At 38.8% G+C, this 20,575-nt stretch overlaps 2 protein-coding genes across 3 annotated transcripts in view; both read left to right on the top strand.

Annotated features, from left to right (window-relative positions):
- Positions 1–19,910, top strand: part of LPCAT2 (lysophosphatidylcholine acyltransferase 2) — a 29,705-nt gene extending 9,795 nt beyond the window's left edge. For both annotated transcript variants that reach the window (XM_048078722.2, XM_067004523.1), the window contains exons 6-14: positions 981–1,039; positions 2,302–2,336; positions 4,459–4,513; positions 7,613–7,695; positions 8,238–8,363; positions 9,063–9,216; positions 15,955–16,053; positions 17,869–18,010; positions 18,272–19,910. In XM_048078722.2, the coding sequence (XP_047934679.1) occupies positions 981–1,039; positions 2,302–2,336; positions 4,459–4,513; positions 7,613–7,695; positions 8,238–8,363; positions 9,063–9,216; positions 15,955–16,053; positions 17,869–18,010; positions 18,272–18,516 (998 nt within the window). In that variant the 3' untranslated portion in view covers positions 18,517–19,910. The remainder of the gene's footprint in view (positions 1–980; positions 1,040–2,301; positions 2,337–4,458; positions 4,514–7,612; positions 7,696–8,237; positions 8,364–9,062; positions 9,217–15,954; positions 16,054–17,868; positions 18,011–18,271) is intronic.
- LOC106043079 (calpain small subunit 1-like) lies at positions 10,626–11,950 on the top strand. The gene has a single exon (XM_048078724.2). The coding sequence runs from the start codon at positions 10,776–10,778 to the stop codon at positions 11,520–11,522; it is 747 nt and encodes a 248-aa protein (XP_047934681.1). The 5' UTR covers positions 10,626–10,775; the 3' UTR covers positions 11,523–11,950.
- Positions 19,911–20,575: the final 665 nt, after the last annotated feature.

Raw genomic sequence — 20,575 nt, 5'->3', positions numbered from 1 at the left:
GTCACATCTTTGTTGGAAAACAATGTGTGAAATACTAGTCTGGTAGCTCTAGTATGGCTTTCTGCAGGTACATATCCACAACAGCATCATGGTGATGTCTTCTGTCGTTAAAGTTTCAGGACTGTAGTAATGTCTTACATCACTGATGTTAGTCGCACTAAACCCACTATTTTATACTATCGTTTGACTTTTCTCATTTTTGGTGTTTTGTAGGTTGCAAAATTTCTGTGCTGCATACTTGCTTGTAGTTTTTTGTTTGTTTGTTTTAGTTACCCAGAAAAATGACTGACTACTATGACATAAACTACCAAAATGCATGCTACTTACAATGTTCCTTTAACTCAACCTACAGTCGTGCCAACTTAGTTTCCTCTAAATTTTGCCGTGCAAGACTTAGCAACTAAACTATGAGATCTGTTTGCGTGTGGTTTAGCAAGATAGGCCAATAGATTATTTTTAACACAGAAAGGGGCTTGATAGCATCACTGACCATTAGCTTGTCGTGCTGCACTTCAATTAAAGCTGTAGTACTCTCCTTTCTCACTGTTGTACAGTATCTTTGGTAGCAAAGTACAAAACCAGTACTACATGCTCAGATCTGTATCACCAAGATGATCAAAACAGAGAAGAGTTCAGGAAACACTCAATGGCCTTGTGAGAATCTAATCCTTTGAAACAAATGGCAATCAATGGGAGGAAATACACAGAAAATCAGTTTGAACAGTCCAGGAATCTGAGGCAGCTTTCTCCTTGAACTAGGGAGCAGCCCTTTTTTTGTCTGTTCTGACATCTTGCTAGTTGCACTGATGATTTTATGGGAAAGAAGGTAAAAAGAAAAAAAAAAAAAGAACACTTTCCATTCCTCTGGCCTTTTAAAAAAATTCTCCTTCCAGATATTGTATCTTATCTGAATCTCTTAGAACTTCCAGCTGCTGTATGAAGCTCAGTCTTAACAACCCATACAAATTTTTTGGTTGCAGGTGCATTCATTCCACGAGTTCCTGTGCAGCCTGTGCTGCTCCGATACCCCAACAAGCTGGTGAGCAGAACATTCTTGTATCACTAACTGGTAATCTGGAAGTCAAAATACTGACTTAAAGTGTACCTAGGCTAAATATTTTGCTTTGTAACTGAAGAATCTATTGCCCTGAGCTTATCATTGGAGAATTCCAGGCTTCCCAAGAATCGGCATGACGTAGTTGCTATTCTGATTGTGAAAAACTTACTTCTGGGCATCTTAGCTGTACTTCAAGGAAGAGGGAATGTAAGAAAATACTGCAGCGGAAGTTAGAAACTTCCTGCAAAGCCACAGAGTCTGTACTTTGAAGTCTAAAATGCACACAACTTCCCTACTAGTTATCCTTTTTTGGTTAAGCTTAAAGTCCTCTTACTGCAGACAGGCTTTCTGAACAAAAGCGAAGCTGAACCATGCACTACTTCCAACACCCCTTTCTTTCAGGCAGTTCAAGAGGGCAGCTTTGCAGATGGTTCTTTTTGTGTAACTTTCCTTTGTTTTGCTGGGTAAGTGTTTACACTCCCTGTGAAGTATAGGGATTGAGCCATATGGCTCTGTTTCACCGACAGGTGTAATACTGGGACACGAGTCTAGCGACTGTTAACGTGTTTTTTTATTCCCTCCTCATTACACAAATCCAAAAAGGACCAAACTTTTCATTTATTATTTGCAATGATTCCTATCTAAAGTCCTTTTGCAGATCAATTTCAAAACAGTGAACCACTTAACAGGGACTGGAACTGCATTTCACTAATAGGATGTAAGGATCTGCAGCACACATTGTAAAAGTTATATATAGGAAGTAATACACATAGAATAAGAAAAAAATGCAAAGCTAACAAAAAAAAAAACCATGATAGATTACCTGTGCAGAGATGTCCTTGAAAACATATTTATGGACAATATAACATATATATTATGTCCATGTCCAATGTATTTAGGAGGCTGCCTTTCTAAGTGGACTGGTGAAGTCCACTTCAGAAGACTTACCAGATTTTTTTTTCTACTTCTGTTGTTTAGATTAGAATGAATGATTTAAAACATCTAAATAACCACTTAAGTTTTATTCCTAATTGTTGATAGAACACAAGTCTGCCATGCTTATTTCCAATTATTTACGGCAAGAAATCCTAGACATATTGTCATCTTTATTTATTTTCACTACAGCACTACAACACCATCATCTGCTTTTACTAAACTTGTGCTTGTTTTATGTTGTAAGCTGTCTGCTCTCTCACTTTGATCTCATTTTGTCATACATTTCTGTGTTTTATTTTTATCCTTAGGATACTGTGACCTGGACATGGCAAGGCTATTCATTGTAAGTTTCTTAATCCTACTAAAAATTACACATAGATTTTTTTCCCCATTGCTAAACAGTCTGCCGGACAGATTGGGCTAAGTTAAGACTCATGTTCTTCTAGATGTCTTTTTTTATGAGGGGGAAGTTCTTGGAGATAATGCTGTCATGCAGTAGATTTCATATCTGAATGGCTAGAGGAGGAGTTTTCAAATGGGAAAACATTATTTCCATCTCTGCCACTGCTTTGTTTTATTTTCTCCTATGTTTTGCATATTACACTAGACCAAGGGAAAATTGGAAATTCTTTTTCTTTTGGGAACAATCAGTGGCCATCAAAGGCCATTGATATTAACAGTGTCCTACATGGTATACAAACAAGAGAAAATAAATGTTATTTTATCCCCTCCATTTATTTTTTCCCCACCTTCCTTGAAGAGTAACATGACAATAGGTGAAGAAGACAGGCAAAACAATTATGTTTCCCTGTCTTTCTGTTCTGACATCTAGGATTCTTTTTGCTTTTACCTGACTCAACAAAAGCAATTGCTTTTTTGAGATGCCAGTGACGAGGCTAAATATATAGTTTCTGACAATTAAACAATGAAAAAAGTTTTAACAGACCGTTTTGGCTATGGGTCTTGTTTTTTTGTTGCTGTTTCTTTTTGTCAACACAGGTGGTCTTCTTATATGATAAAATATTTTATTAAAAAACTTCCATAAACTGTACTGAAAATACTAAAACTACTGTCTGGGAAGCACTTTTCAGCTCATAAACACTCACTAGAACATTATGTGGATTTGCAGAATTCATAGACTATACTTTCATGTGGCATATGTAATACATCTAAGTGCAGCACTAATGATTTACTATGTGACTAAAATTTTCAGACAACTGATTTGAGACCTATCTGAACTAGCAAAGTGGAGCATTTTAAGTGCTCTACTTAAAAGTGCCTTTTAAGCTATCATTAGTTAATCCTGGCACTCACAAACTTATAGAATGGACATTTTGAAAGTTGACCTAGATGAAAATACCCATCTTCTTTAGTTTCAAAAGATTTTTTGTATTATTGCTGTCACAGTTATCAGCATGCTGATAGTAATATATAGTACAGATTCAGTAGCATACTATAGATTACCCCGACAAAGTATTTATGCTCAAAGATTGAAAATAATTGTCTTTAGTTGTGAGAGAAAATGCAGAACTAGCAGTCTTCATAAAACATCTTGGGTATTGCAGCCAGAATGGACAGTACCAGTCTCCTTCTCAGAAACCTCCTGACCCAGTTTCTGCTTTCATTTGTTACTTTTCTACTTATGTGTTTTACTGAGTGTCATGCCTAAAATTACATACTAGGAAATCAAGCATTAAGGGTGGATTCCTGCAGAGAGTAAAAAGGATCACTTAGTTCTGCATTTTTTCTCCCTTTTATTTTTTCAAATTCAAGAACAGAAGAAAGATTGCTTTAAAGTTTCCTACTCTAATTTACATGATTTAAAGTAGAGAGCAAATGTACATGTCTGCTTAAAAATCTCAGTGAACAAGTCAGAAATAGAAGTGGTTATGCTTATCCTTTTTTCCAGCTTCTTCTTCCCCCTACCTGTTAAAACTTGTCCATTTCTTAAAGCACTGAAGGTCCTGGACATACTGACACTTAATTAACATATCTGTGTAAACATGACTATAATTTGCAAAACGGGTAGCAAATAGTTACAGATCCTTGCTTCAGTTCTGCAGAAGGAAGTTACTGGCTGTTTTGCAGATAAGAGAATAAAAAATAGGGAAGTAAAGCTGCTTCTCAGAATCAAAGCTCTTAAAGCTTCAAAATCCATTATGTGTTCACCTCTTTAAAGATAAAATAACACATATACATTTTGCTAGCCAAAGATTTGTATAGTATTGTTAGTAAGTATGACAACTGATAACAGGTTGCCTGCCCAGTGAGCAAGCAGCTGGTGTATGCAGAATCCCTACAGAAAAACATCAGCCAACATTTCAGGAAACTTTACTACAAGATACTTAAAAACCTTGCCCGGTATCGGCTGTGTTTTCATCAATGCTTCAAAATGTTTCATCTTCAAATACTTTTTTAAAAATAATTAAAATGTCTTTTTCTTCCTCTCTCTTCCCCACCTGCAGAAAAGAGCTATTTGTAATGACGATGTGTCAGCTCTTCACAAGAGTAGAGGTTGAGGTAAGAATCAAAAATAATTTTATACTAAGGTTCAGTAACTCCTACTGAGTTCATACGTCAACATAAATGCATTATTCACGTTCTTAGTCACTGCTAATGAACAGTAAACAAATGTCTCAGCAACAAGAACAGTACACGGTGATTGTTGTCCACGTCGCTGTATCACTTAACCTGATGTGTTCCTAAATGAAAGCTGGCAGAAAAGCCTTTATTTTTAAAGCACTGTAAAATCATTGCTAAGTCATTGCATGGATTTTACAAATGTATAAACTAACAATTATAATACATTCTGTTAAAGGTAACTTGTGTTTTTTTCCCCACCTTCTCATTTCCCTGCTCCCTTTAAAGACTCTCTGTCTTCCTCACCGCCTTCCCAGACTGAACTCTGAAAGGTTTCTGCAACTAAGAGCTCAAGGACTCTAGTGTTTGTACTGTGGAGAAAGCTGAGCCTTGATCAGTAAAATCAGTAGCGCAGCACACAGACAGATGAATGATAACTGACACAACGACACAACATATACACTTCATAACAGCAGTACACTTACTCTAACGGCTTGCTTCCTGTCAGATTCAACATTCAGAACGCAGTAGTGAGGAGCCAGATAACAGCTGTGATCAGGTTGAGGGTTGTACTTCACATTCCTTGACAGACCCCAAAGATTGTCAGTATCGAGTAAGTTGGTTTATGGACCTGAGTGATGGGAGAAATTTAGACAGCTTTTGCTGTTTATTTGAAAAATACAGAATTCACAAAGTTGTGCAGAGCTCTCTGAACACAAGCAGTGTTGCTGCTACTAAAAACTAGCAATACAGTCTTTGTTGTCAAACAACTAAATCCATTTTAAGGGAGCATCTTGTATACTATAATACATGCAGTAAACAGTTCTATTTATGGAATGTGTACTAAAGGTATAATTCTCCTCGCGATTTTGGACAGAAGGACATACCTGTGTAATTCATGTATGTGGGAACAATAAATAATTAATGTAGCCCTTCCAGTAGAAGGTTTATTTCCCCCTACTTCAGAATGGAACTCAAACTTGCCTGTTAGAAAATAAGTTCTGTACCCAAAGGTGAAACCAAAACATGAAGAAATACACAGCTTTCACAGCAGCACGTGTCCTCAGGGTGAAAATAATTGCTTAGCATCAATGCAAAAGTCCTACCAAAAGGCCAAAGACAAGGGGCAGATTGACCTGGAGAGGGAGGAAATCAGACTACTCCTTTTAGCAGTGGACTGTCACATACTGTGAACAAGCAGCCTCTCCATTCCCATCCGTGTTGCTCTGCCTCTACCTACAGTGCATCAACCATGATGCACAACTGCAGTCCAAGGAAGTATCTAGCCAAATTGTGTATATTGACAATTAAACAGTGAATGTGGCAGTGAGTTTTATGGCTGCAAAAGTTGCAGCATTTGGCAAATTCTGTAAGAAGATAGTCCAGGTCAAAAGCAAATCAGAGAAGAATTTTTGATACCAAAAGTGCTGTGAAGAATTTTTCTTACAGGATTGCAATATGACAGCAAAGGTATACTTAGTAGTCATCACCTGATAAGCAGCTGGGTGTGTGTGAGATCATGCATGCCTCCTTGGGAGGCCAAGAAACCAAATCCTTCACCTCCTGCTCTGGTTTCTGGCAAACTGGTTTTATGAATAATTAGTGGTAGGCAGGTTTTTTGAAAAAGAGGTGGTGTTTCACCTGCCAAAAATCTAAATTGCTGTCTGAGCAAGACCTCAGCCTCAAATGATATAATGACCACCTACAAGACCATAAACCATGTTTACACAGATAAACTTCTCAGACTTGTGTTTTCATCTTACCCAGTGATAACACCATACTCTGTGTCTGTACAGAGTATCTGTGCTTCCTCAACCTAAGAGTTACATGACTTCTGCAGGGGAGTTGTAATAAGCAGGGACATCTGTCGGCCTCGAACAGAGCTGGCAGCTCCTTGTAGAACAAATGAAATCTCAAAACTTCATGCGAACTGCTGGGCCCCTGCTGTCCTTCCAGGAGAGAAAACTCCTGGCTATAAACAGAGAATTTTTATGGCTATTTGACAGATAACTTGTTCCATAAACTTACTGGTTTTGGTCATGAAGAGGCAGCATTCCTTAAAATCAAAGACAAAAAGGCTGGTCAGGATGGACTGCATATATAGTTACCAGCTGGATGTAGTTACCACTACAGTAGTGTATCACCAACAACTAGATAAAAAACTGAAGAAACATGTTGACAGATATTTAGCAAGTGTGTCTGCCAATGAAGTGTGCAACATCTTACACTTTTAGCATTGTTGTAGTCTAGGATTGAAGGGCAGGACTGCAGGATGAGAGGCAGCGTGAGGTAACTGATAACCATAACTGAGAAAAGGTATGGGAAGCTGAGCTGCAGGTGACCACTCTGTAGACTGAAGGGGGAAGAACAGAATACACATCCACACACACAACTGCTGTAATGGATACCTGCTTAGATATCTGCTATGTTTTCTGAGCTTGGGAAAAGAGTCGGTTGTTTTGTTGGGCTTTTTTATTCTCTGCTTGGGGTTGCAAAATTTTATAGCATCAGTATCCATTTAGTGCTGTGTTGGTAATTCAGAGCTAAGATTCCATTTTTACCACAGAGGAGAAACTTACAGGAAACTTGTCGATCACATCCTGACAGATACAATTAACAGGTACTGGGTGCTACTGTGGCATGTATGAAAAAAAAACTTATAAATCTTACACACACTTTTCCACTAATAACATCATTTATAAGGAATCTTTGAAAAGGACTGTACAGGATTTCAGATGTGCATTCTTACAGACACGGCATTTAATTTTCTAATTATGTATGTATTTACTTTTCTTCTTTGGAGTTTTTATTTTTCTTTTTTAAAGCTGCTTCTACCAACCTTTAAGAAGCAGTTTGGACTAATCTCGTTTGTGAGCCCGAGTTGTTTCTAAGGCAGTTGAGACCTCTAGTGTCCAGTTCTTTCATTGCGTGGCTGACTTTTTCTCCTGTTTTTCCCCTATCCCAGACAATAATAAGAAACTGTCCATGTTGCTAATAAAGTGGTGACTATTACTTGATCCAATAACTCATTTCTTTCAGTTTTTGCCTGTTCATGTGCCTACTGAGGAAGAAAAGAAAGATCCCGTTCTTTTTGCCAACAGAGTCCGACAAACCATGGCAACGTATGTAACGTCATAAATAAAATCTTAGAGAACTTTTCTTTCATATCTCTCTATATATACTTTTATATATGTCCATACACATCCTAGCCACGTACTCCAGGTACACTGTCACACAGTTAAGTCCTATGTGCTATACATAGGTGTCAAATTCCTATACCAAAACACGCTTGGATTGCTTTTATGTAGAGCATAAAGCAGATTATGTTGGAACATAATATGTTCAAAACATGGAAAGCTGAAATAAAATGTTGCCTTACTTGCTTGACAAGAATATGTAAATTGTTCTCTAAGGTTACTGGGCTGTATTTACAAGACTGTAAATCTTAAACCATCGTGACACTGCCATAACGTTTCACAGTATGGCTTCACAAAATGTATTGCTCTATCCCACCTTCAGCAAAGCAAGAATGAATTATCACGTGTTTTGTATATTAGCATTAAAGCCAAGCTGAGGTGGTGGGAACAGAAACAGTCAATTCAAAGTCATTTTAATGTAAGAAGTTGATTTTCTTTTTCCTTAATTTTCTTAATTTGTTTTTCAGTGCTTTGAATGTGCCAGTCACTGATCATACTTTTGAAGATTGCAGACTGATGATTTCAGCAGGACAGCTAACTTTGCCCATGGAAGCAGGGCTGGTGGAGTTCACCAAAATTAGCAAGAAACTCAAGTAAGGGAACTTAAGCTATTGGTGGTAATAATCACTGCAGTTCATTTGTTATCTACAGAAAGATAAATGACCTGACAACTGACCTGGCATGGCTCTGGTCAAATATAAAGTCTGTGCACAGTGAATCTAGACTTGTTACATATGTGCCACACACTTATTTATACAACTCCGTCTGGAAAAATCTTCAGTAGTTACATGGCAATCATAATTATTCTTACCAAAGTGCAGAGCTGTAATTTTGTAGAGAGATCAGATACTTCCCAGGCTGCAGCAATATTAGTGTTTGGGTAGAGAGTTAGCTAACAGTGTTGAGATATATACCCTTCTGTTAAAGAAATATTCACAGTAACACCTAATGTAGCAAAATAATGTTATACCTGAATTTATGGCAATGAAAACAAAACCTCTCCACTGAACTAGCCTTGATAACCTTGATAACAGGTTTGGGAAGGTAATCTAAGGAATTCTGAAATACCCAAGGATAGAACTGGCTGCTTTTAATACTAATGGCCATGGGGGGGCAGTCCTTAATTGCTGATTTCATACAAAATATCAGCCTGGAAGTACAGCATTTCCAGTGCTGTACACTCACGCTCTTGGCTATTTTTTGTCTTTGAACACTATAATAACTCCTACTGAAATTCCATCTGTTCAAGATCTGCTGTATAGAAAAACCTCCTCTCCCTCATGTTTGCATAGCCTAAAATGGAATCACGTCAGAGAGCAGTTGGATACCTTTGCTGCTATTGCAAGTGCTTCCAAAGGGGGAAGAATTGGAATTGAGGAGTTTGCAGAGTACTTGAAGCTGCCTATTTCAGATGTCCTCAAAGAGCTGTTTCAACTCTTCGATAGGGTGAGTAGTCTGTTACCTGGCTGGAGATCTTCTTAGCAATGTTTTGTTAAGAACTACATCACAAAGGATATTTAATTCATTACGTCCAGCTTAGTAAATGCTTCTTGGTTAGCAATTCCACAAGCTAGACAGGCGACTCATACAGTTACCATTTTTTGTTTCGATGGAAAGAAGTTGGTCAGTTTGGAGTTGTGAGATGACAGCCATCTCTTGGAACAAGTTGCTGCACCACCACCACCAGATGATAATCTCCATGCTGGTAGTGGCTGAATATTTGCTTTTGCCTATCCCAGATTTTGCACTCATTTACATTCTGACAGCTTAATTAAGTGCTGTAGTTGTAAGTAGATAATTTAAAGCAGATTGAAGCTAACTAGAGTGTGTGTTCCTGCTGTGTTTGTGAAAGGTGCTATTAGACACTGTAAAGACTCCTATTGCCTGTCTCCAGCCATAAAGAAGGCATGTGCCAGTGCTAATCTGATCATCTAGGCTTTCCTCCATAGTCAGTGGTGATCTCTCCCATTTTATACTCATCCCTGAAGATGGGGAAAATTGCTGTATGGATGTGCCCCTCTGGCTACAGCAGAAACTTAAGTAAATAGAGCACAGTGTAGAATTCATCCTACTGTATGTGTCCCATATGTGCTACACTGGAAGCAGTGTGTTTTACTGGAAGTGCTTATGAACCAGAGTTTGTTTCTCATCTTGGGAGCTTTCCTAATGCAGCATCATTCTTCCCAATCAAGTTAGTTCTAGCAGTACACCTGTCCTTGGGAGGGCAAGTTGTTGTGTTGATTTGAACTTCCAGGATTTTTCCAAATACAAAGGATTTACGGACTTTAAAATAGAGATATGTCAAATGTATTTCTGTAGTTGCTGAATGCACAGAAGCTCTAGCAGATAAGGTACTCATCCTTTTTCCATTCCTGCCTCCTCACCTTGGACTGTTGGCTCCTACAAACACGTAGCTAAGTTCTGCAGCACAGCACAAATGTAAGAGAAATACAGTGTGGCAACCAAAATAACTAAAGGCAATCAGGACTCTTTTCACCTCCCCTTTCTGGCACAACTGCTTCAGTGACTGGAATTAACAACGTAATGCACAGTTCACTAAAAAGTTGAAGGCATAAAAGACTGCAAGAACAGCTGAGACTCTAGTAAGCTTTCCCTGTATTCATCTATAGGAGAGAAGCTTTACTGAGAAACAGTCACACTAAGGTGGCAGGGCTCTTTTCAAACTGCTTCAGTTATGAGCATATGTATCTTGAGACTTCTGCTTTTTGGCTTTCAGTCTCGTCAGGTTTTTTGCTAAAAAGATTTATCAAATCTCATAAAGCTAAATATGCAGACAAGAAGAAAGAAGCAGAGGAATATCAACAACTGGCAGAAACTGCTGAGATCTGCAATAACTCAGGCAGCTGGAGGCATGCACAGACACGGTAAAGTCTAAGCATGAAGATAAGCTGTGTTCTGCCCACACCCAGCTCAGACACAATACGGCTTTGGAGAGTTACAGAAGCACTGGATCTCTGAGTAACTCCCTTCAGAAAATCTTCACCATGTTCCTGGCTAAAGCTTTGCTGAGTGGAGGAAGCGGTAGTGGCCGTGGAGGAAGCCTCGCACGTGGCCTTGGAGGTCTCCTCACAGGAGGTGGACATGGAGGGAACCTTGGAGGACTTGTTGGAGGTCTTGTCAATCTCATAAGTGAAGCAGCAGCTCAGTATAATCCAGAGCCACCTCCACCTCCTCACAACCATTTTACGAACGTTGAAGCTCATGAGAGCGAGGAGATTAGACAGTTCCGTCGCCTTTTTGTCCAGCTGGCTGGAGATGATATGGAAGTGTCTGCTACCGAGCTAAGGGACATCCTGAACAAAGTGCTTTCCAGACATCAAGACCTGAAGACAGATGGCTTCAGCTTAGACACATGCCGTAGCATGGTAGCAGTCATGGACAGCGATACAAATGGCAAACTGGGCTTTGAAGAGTTCAAATATCTGTGGAACAACATCAAGAAATGGCAATGCGTATACAAGCAGTATGATACCAACCAGACAGGCGCTGTTGGGAGAGCTCAGCTGCCGGAGGCCTTGCGGGCTGCAGGGTTCCACCTGAACAAAGAGCTCTGCCAGGTAATCGTGCGCAGATATGCCAGCGAGGACGGTAGCATGGATTTTAACAACTTCATTAGCTGCTTGGTGCGGCTGGACAGCATGTTCCGGACCTTCAAGTCCCTGGACCAAAATGGAAGTGGGCAGATCAAAATAACCATTGAAGACTGGCTGCAGCTGACCATGTATTCCTGAAGGCATAGCAGAGAAGAATAAGCTTCATCTGAAAGATACACATGGAAGACTGCAATCCTGTATTATCAAGCTGTAGTCTTTTCCTTATTCTAAGGTAGATGTTGGTAGAGGTACTTAGCTTAGCTTGAAGTGCTGTGATTCCTCTTGTGCATGTGTTAGTCTGCTATTCTGGAGGGTTTGTGCAAGTTATCAGTTGCGCAGATGCATAAGTCTGTCTCAGAAAACTATCTCTAGACTCTGAAATGAGGGAATATGTTGAAGGATCAAAGCTTAATTATTTCCTCACATAAAGCAGGCTTGTATAGGAATATAACTATTATTAAAAAAGCTCTAAGTTTGGTGGTGTTTTGTGATGTTACTGTTCCAATTTGTCAGCATTCAGTAAGCTGAAATAAAGCTCTGCTTGCCTGAAGGCAGTCACCAGTGGAATTGAATGGATTCATAAGTTGTACAGTTATTTCTAACAAGGGAATAAACATTAAATTTGCAATGACTGTAATGATCAATGAATTTACATAGTCATATTTTACTTCCTTCCTACTTCTGCTTTTTCATGCTTGTCTGCTGAAACAAAACCTGAGTAGAAGTGTCAGTTCTACCTGGTAGCCAGGACAAAATTGAAGGCATATAAGGCTACTTTTACAACCTTTTTCTCCTTCCTATGACTCTATTACCATATCTTTTTTCTCTCTCTCTCTCTCCTTGAAACCTTATTATAGTTATAATGAAAACAACTTAAAATACTACATTTATATTTAGAGAAGTTTGCTGTAGTAATGCAGTCACACAGCAGCCAGCCAGCCAAAATCAACCTCTGGCTATCAGACATAACTTTGCACCGGGGTGCAGCATCCCACTCAAGCTAATAACACAGTTTCAAGATGTCAATTTTTGAGTAATACAACAAGAAATAACACAAACCGTCAAAGGCACGTTTTTCTGAATTAAGGACTACGTAGTTGACGATAAACAGTTCTTGCTCTGCGAAGTAACAAGGAAGATTTCCCAGCAGGGTTGCTTTAAAAGCAAGTTGACTAGGGTGTGTGCTGCCCGATGGGAATGTGACACCATGAGTGGAGCAGGCAGCAGCTGCACACAGCCTCCATGTGTAAGAGTCCAATGCCCCTGCTCCTCCCGATGTCTCCATCAGTGACTGAGAAATACCACACAATACCTGCAAGGCAACTGGATGCTAATGGAGTACTGAGGTTTGGTTTTGTTTCTACATTTCCATAGCTTTGATTTCTAAATCTTACAGTTACACTCAGCAGAGTATTTTGTAAACTGATGAAATCTCCCTGATATGCTTACAACATCTTTTTACTTGCAACTTAGGAAGAAAGTAACTTACAACTTTTGCTTTTTTTTTTTCCTCCTGCACTGTGTTTAATACCAAGCCAGGTAACACAAAGAGTAAAAATATTTGTGTTGGCTCAAACTGTGATGAAAGAAGTTGGTTCCTTTCAAATGACATTCACCCTTACCCCAGGTATTCAATGGAAAAGTGCACAGTTATCCACAGGGGCATTTGGGCTCTCTGAGTAACAGAAAAGTAGGCGTTGAGAGAAAGTGTGATGCCTCCAGGTGAGCACCACCCTACCAGGTTTGCTTCAGAATTCCCTTTCTGACAAGCTACAACTTGCATGTAGCAACAGGCAGTTGAAATTTTTGAGTGAGAGCAAAAGCCTCTTATATAATGAGCCTGAATGTGAACACGAGCCATGCAAGTGCAGTTCCTCTCCAGGTGGTCCAGTTGTGGCTTCTCTCTGATAGCCCTGTAGCCAACTCAGGGTTTACTTAGCTAATCAGAACAGGGATGACCAGTGCACATGTGCACTTGATTTTTCCTGTTGCCTTTGTGCAATACATGTTTTGGGGCAGTAGTACTTCAAATTTTACTGACTGCATCTGTCTTGCAGAGAGCTTTGCCAGCTGCATAAAGCTAACTGGTTATCTAGCTTGATCTCCTTGTGCAGCCATAAATGGAGACTGTTTATGACAGTGGAAACTTCCTTCTCTAAAGAGTAAGGTTCATTATATTATATAAAAACTACATCAAAACCCTAGTTACCCCACATGCTGTAGCAAAAACAGTAGCAGAAAACTTGTTTACTTTAAGAAAACAAGGACTGTTGAGGCTACACTCTTTTGGTTATTTTAATAACATAATTAAAAACATATAAACATGTTCTACTTTGATATTTAGAGAATTGGAGCTTAGCTCACATTTCCTTAAATTACGCTTGGGTGTATAGGCTGCAAACACAGCTAGATATGTGTACAACAACTGTTGTAGTTGCTCTTTTGTGTTGGTGCTACAGAAACATGGAATGTTTTCCAGTGTTTTCAGTTTTACTTCCATCTCTCTTCCCAGGCAACAAACCCTATCATTTCTCCTTAACCAAAATGCCAGAGCATATGGAAGTTAGCCAGCATCCTAGGGCTTAGTAGACCTAGTCACAACATGATCTTACAAGTACAGTAACTTCATTTCATACTCAAGCTGCTGGCGTTCTCTGTATCAGATTGCTCTCAGTTTTGATTATTGGGTTTTAACGCTTTAAGTAAAGTAACGTGAGCCTTGTTAGCTCTTGTCATTTTTCCACGTGCAGCCAAAGCTGTGTTAACTGAGTTCAGAAGTTGTTTTTGAATTAATTTTAAAGTTTACTGTCCAATTCTTTTTCTGTGATAAATATTCTTAACTTTATGTATGTTTATATATTCTAATGCCATCAAACAATCCTTTGCTAAGAATGAAGTCTATAAAACTGTCCAAAAATAATATTCCAAAGCCCTTTGGACAAGTATTATCTACACTTTTGCTTCAGTTGTTTTAAGAGTTTAGGTTTATAATGTTACATTTTAAATCTAGGGCTATTATAGTTTGGAGAACTGTGACACAGCCAAAATATTTAAAGTGAACCTCTGCTGCACAATGACACAACTGATTGTTAAATTAAAACGGCATTTATGAGAGAATATTGTCCTTTTCCAATGATTAAAAGCTGTCAAAAGTTGTATCCCTTGACATGCACCAGAGTGACTTAAAACTATTCATATTTTTGCTAAAAAACTATCTTAAGATCTAATCTCAGTAACAGAAATCCCTGTTTCCTAGAGCCCAAGACTTCCAAAGCACTCTACAGAGCAGCCTTAGCATTTCTCCACTGGGGAGCTCCATATTCCACTATTCAGCAGGAGAAAACCAGGAACAGAAAGGTTAAGCATGGTATGCTAAAGTGGGCATTGGAAGCTGGTGGGAGAGCCAGGAATAGAAGTGAGTTCTGGCTGTTTGCTACAGATTTACCCAGGAGACCACCCCTCTTTCACATGGCTGAAAATGTTTTGTGCTGTTTGTTCTCAGACTTAGGGAGTCCACTTAGAAAAAATAAAATAAAAATCTTGAAATGTACAGCACATTATCCACAAAAGGAACTCTGCTTTACATTTTTGTTTGCTTTTCAAATGTTTTTGACGAATGTCCTTAACTGTGAATGTTCCAAACTATGAGCTGTGAGTCATCACAGCTATGCTTTCATTAGCTGCTCTGGGTCCCATCACCAACACTAACATATGGCTGCTTCCCTAGGCTGGATGTTTCCCAAAACCCTCAAGAAAACTTTCAGTGTGGTCACAGGAACATTACTGACTTAAACATGTATTCCAGTGGGTGTCTGCAGTTTTCCCTGTCTGGAAATACGATGCAGCTTACATGGAATTAATCACAAATCCCATCAATGAAAGCATCAATTGAAAGAGCTGTGTAGTTACCGTGTGGAAATGTTCATTCAGGTCAAAGCTGCAATTGTCAGACAGGCTGCTACAATTAACTCATTGCATTTCTAGCTTACGATGTATTTGCTTCAAAACAGCATGTAGGGCAATGCATTTGCTTCAAAGAAAAGCTTAAGATAGACCATGTTGATTTACTGCGTCGTCAGGCTGTACTTTTGCTGGCATATATTTTATTGCTGAAGGTTCTTAGCGAGAATTAACTCAAGGCAACAGCCTCACTGTTGCCCTTTTTATTCTAGGATGTTGCATTAGTCTGAGCTAGTGCTACATGAACGGTTTCATTTACCTTAAGCACCTGTATTCCAGTTCTTGTTAGAGGCTTCTTGGAGGCCATACACAAAAGAAAATGTCCTAAGTTGTTTTAAATCTTTTCATTTGGGTGTTTATAAGATAGAAATTGATACCCATTGATGCCCCAAATTGGGGATCAATTTCTGTGTATTGGAAATATGTACATTGCTACTTCATCCCTATTATTACACAAATCTAGAAAGCTGTTAGTATTTTATCCAGGAAGAAAAAACGCCCTTAATGTTGTAGCTGTCTTAGTGCATGTTGCATAGTTGATTAGTACAACAGCTTTTAAAGTGATTTGCACTATTAACCATAACTCCTGCCATACATATTTTGGTTTCAGAATGGAGACGGCACCATCGACTTCAGAGAATATGTAATTGGTTTGTCTATTCTTTGTAACCCAGCCAACACAGAAGAGACTATTCAGATGGCATTTAAGGTAAGTTCAATTTAGTGTAAATCTATAAACCTGACAAATCAAGACTGACTGTGAATCTGTTAGTTTTCAAATCATAAGTTTATAGCTTCAATCTGTTATGCAAATGTGAGTAATTCTCTTAAACCAATTGACATTTAGAGTGTGAAGGGGAGGGGGAGAATTGCAGGCATCAACTTCATAGAAAAGGGTTTCAAAAGCCATGTGGAGGCACTAATGAATATGTAACTTGGCAGGCTAACTCCAAAAATGATTCAGCAGCACTTGCAGTTTTTTCCCCTGAGGTTTTTTTCTGCTGTGATTCTTCAGTGTCGCAAGTAGACAATAGTTGGAACAATATTGGAACAATATCCTCTTGGATCAAGTGCTCAGTAAAGTCCCTCTTGTTAACAGCCTAGGAGGTTGGGGCGAGAGGAATCAAGACGGCTATTCAGGACTGGCATATCCAAAATTGGGCTGCATCAGAGATCATCTATTTGCTTGTCCTATGGTTTCCTGATAGTTTGGGCAGTTGAGGAGTGGTAGCACCTTTCACATCCCAAGTACAAGCATGCAGCATGCAACCAGAGATGCCCATTTATTAATCCTTGAACACAAAAATGCCTAAGTGCCTTTTTTTTTAGTAGATATTTGACACAGATTCAGGTATTTTACCCACCACTCTGCTCTTATGAACAGCATTGAACATTGTATTAAGATATTGATCATATTCATCTTAAACTGTATACATTTTAATATTGATTCTTATTCAGGAAGTGCCCATATTTTTGTGGCAATCCATTATACTAGTTGCTTTGCAGATAAGTGCCATAGCTATTCAAAGTTGTTAATGCTTCTGGAGGATGTTTTATTACTATAGATTCCTCAGAAGAAGCAAGCCTTTGGTGTTTTATTCTTTTGTTTTCTAGACTACGCTCTTCAGTAGTGTAACAGTTGCATTGATTATAAAAATTGTAATTCGCTGTAATTCCCAATTTCAGTGTGAAATGACTGGTTCAGCTGGTAAGGAGTCCATTTTGTCCTGAAATGGCACTATGGGTTTTCTTTTGCTACTTGTTTTCTTTGCCACTAAATGTACTGTCCTTCATAATGGGACTCTTTGCCTGTAGCAAGTGCTTAAGAATTACAGCCATCTATCCCTTGTATTTCTCAAGGGGGTGATTCATAGCAGATGCATGTTGTCGCTGTGCTGGGAAGGATGGCATGATCAGTGTACATGTACTGCCTGCATTCCAGTCACCAAAATTCCTTTTAATTATAATAATTCCTTAGTGGGTGACAGGTCAGATATACTAGAAGTTAGGTGTTATACATCAGAGCATAAACTATGGCAAGTTTATCAGATGCCAGATGTGCCATAACTGGAAGACTAAATTGGAAGACTAAAACCTAAGATATAATAGTATGGAGTGGTTGAATCCAGCAGACCCTCAGTATAGCTCACAGTGACAATTATCATAAACCTTTGTTTTTAAGTGTTGTATAAGTTCTCTTACGGAACTAATGCTGTGAGGTTTCTTTGCTCTCGCAGGTTTGCTGCATACTTTTCCTAGTACAGAATATTCTAATCCCAACTACAGCATGTACATTGCTCTGCTAAATTTCTGCTTAGTAGTATTCCAGAGAAAATGCATAAAAGCTCTTGTAAGAGAAGGTAGCTGAGGTGGAACCAGTTAGCTGGTCAACTTTTCAAATCCCAGGCATTGATCGCAAATCATCTCTTGAATACTTGAAATCTAATATGGGTGGCTGGTTTGTACACAGAAGCTTCACAGGCAAGCAAATGCTAAAGCATTTCTGCATATACGTCTTTTCCAGCTCTTTGACGTGGATGAAGATGGCACTATAACAGAAAACGAGTTTGCTTGTATCATTCAGTCAGCTCTGGGAGTGCCTGAGCTTGATGTTTCTAACCTCTTTAAAGAAATAGATGCAGATGAAACTGGGAAGCTGTCCTATGGTAAGTTACATCCTTTTATAATGAAGAGCAGTCTGATGGTCATACCAACAGTGAGACCTCTTTTTCCCAAAAATATCTGCTGGTTCTCATATAGTTTCTGGGGAAAACTGTTGAAGCACAGTCCTAGATACTTTGCATAATATGTCTGAGATGCTTCAGAAAAACCTTACTGGAGATCACCTTCATTAAAAGGAGCAGGCTCTGAAATTTTCTTTGATTCTGTTGCCGCACTGTAGTATCTGTGGTTTTTATATTTTTCAGATGAATTCAAAGACTTTGCACTCAAGCATCCAGAATATGCCAAACTGTTTACTACATACTTAGACCTACAGAGATACCAGCTAGGTATGTTGGAGGAAGATGACATTCAGCCACCTGAAGCCAAATACACTCCAGTTGGAAATGCAGTCCCAGTCTCAGAAACAAGACCAGTGGCAAGAAATAAAGTCTGTCCTGCAGACAACGAAGAGGATAACTCAGGTACCTCAGACAAAAAGGATGACTGAAAACAGTTGAAGAATTCATCCCTTGAATTCTACAGGAATGTTTTCCCTACCTATTCATAAGCACAACTGATAGAAAATAGAGATGAAAATTATGATTAAAAAAAAAAAGTTTCATGTTTTTTTTACTTTCATATCTGGAAGAGCTATTCCTGTTTGAGTGTAAGGGAAAAAAACACTGTAATTATTCTGTCCTTGATGCCAGTATCACACCATTAGGAATGTTGCTCACTGTCTTCCAAGTTCATGCTTCCACAAAAGTAACAGATGTACTAAGAGGGTTAAACGGCTCCAGTGCTGACATGACCTCTCACAATAGAGACTGAGGAGTCCCAATATATAAAAACAGGTAGAATTTTTGGTGCTGCTCAATTCTTCTACATCCTTAACACGTCTTAAGGGAAAAAATAATTATACCAGAGTGTTTTAATTTTCAAATATCCCTTAGCCTTTCTTCAGAGAGACAGAAATTAGTTACAGGAAGCTGAGAGCTGAAGCTGGTGTTTTCTTTTAGTTGTCCTTAGATTTCCCTTAACTACTTGTGAACTATAAAGCCTAAGCTTCTGAACAGGACATGCTGTTTCACTGATGTTAACAGTAACAGCTTTAGGCTTAAAGGCTAGTTAAAGATGGAAGTGGCTGCATTTCTATACAACAAAAAAACTAATCAGAATTCCAAGATAGCAGTTCACAGACCACAGGAAAATGTAGACAATAAGACCCAAGAATTAATGGACTATTTCAAAATAAATAGAATGTTGCTTGCAATAACAACTGTTCAGGACCACATTAGGAGGAACATTTCAAACCTCAGCATATTTTTATTCTAATAGTTATCAACAGAGGAATGTGACCTTGCTCTGCAAAACTTGAAAGGTAAATATGTTGTCAAACCATAGTTCCAGTAGTTTATACCTACTCTAAAATAGTCTCCTAGAAACCGTATTTGCATTACTGTGCCATTACTCATTATGGTTGTAGGGTCTGATTCAAAACCAAGCTCTTTCTGGTCAATGATTTGAGTATGTTTTGCCTCAGTCCCGTCTAGTGCACTGGAAATTGAGCCTTTTCCTTTTTCTGTCCTTCATTTGAATGCACTTTATACAGCATTTTAAATATATAGGTATTTATGCAAATAGCTTCTAAATAAAAACTTGGAGTGGAATGACAGGATATTTTCAAAGTAAAATTGAGGTGACCAAAGTCTAGAATGTATAGTACCAAAAAGAACCTATTTTCAGGTGGTTTTCATATGTGAAATGTCAAGCTTTGCCTCTAAATTATTGTTTGTGTTTTCTGGCTCCAAGTATATTGCCATGTTTAATCTTTTCTGTATTTATAACTGTGCCTATCCTGATGTTTCACGTGCTTAAAATAAATCTATATTTTTACTTGAAGACTTTACTTGAACAATGCACATCTTTTAGTACAGTCGGAAGGGCACTCTATCGTGAGGCGCTGGGGGGATTTCCAGGAAATCATCCTTATGATGTCTTACCTTGCTAAACACAGTGCAATTCCAAGTGGGTATTTCCAGTTTGGAGTATGATGGCACTTTTCCTTATGCTATGGCTAAAAACGTAGGACAGGACTGATGCTCTTCCAAAGAGTTACTTCTGCTGCCTGCCTCAGCAAGAAGGAATATGATACAAAGAAGACTTGCAGGTATCTGGAAAGATCTCCCTCTCTTGTGGCAGAAAATAAGGCATCACCATTGGCATGTAAAATGAGCAACTCCAACCACAGTTACTGAGAAGTAACTAACATGACTTTGTGTGATTTGAACATCAAGAGAGAATGAGAAGCAGGGGATACCCTAACCTGGCTGTACAGTTAAGTGAAATGCATGTTAATTCCTTGGCAAGGATGCTTTTGCCTATCACTTTAAGTGAATTCCTCAGCTTCTCAACCAGCAGTAACCTTTTCAAAGAAGGCTTCTGTTCCAGCCAGTAAGAAAAAGATGGGTGGGCAAAGATGACAAGAACTGCTCCTGATCCATGACTGCTGAGGCTGCCTTATACATGTTGCTGTTGAATCCAGCCACGTTAAACAACTGGAACAC

This window comes from Anser cygnoides, chromosome 12 (assembly GCF_040182565.1).
Source record: "Anser cygnoides isolate HZ-2024a breed goose chromosome 12, Taihu_goose_T2T_genome, whole genome shotgun sequence".
NCBI classification, from domain to species: Eukaryota; Metazoa; Chordata; class Aves; order Anseriformes; family Anatidae; genus Anser; species Anser cygnoides.
The sequence above is the reverse complement of the archived record's forward strand: the minus strand, read 5'-3'. Positions and strand labels throughout refer to the sequence as shown.

Coding starts and splice junctions, on each gene's coding strand:
- LOC106043079 (XM_048078724.2), top strand. CDS start 10,776: ATGTTCCTGGCTAAAGCTTTGCTGAGTGGAGGAAGCGGTAGTGGCCGT.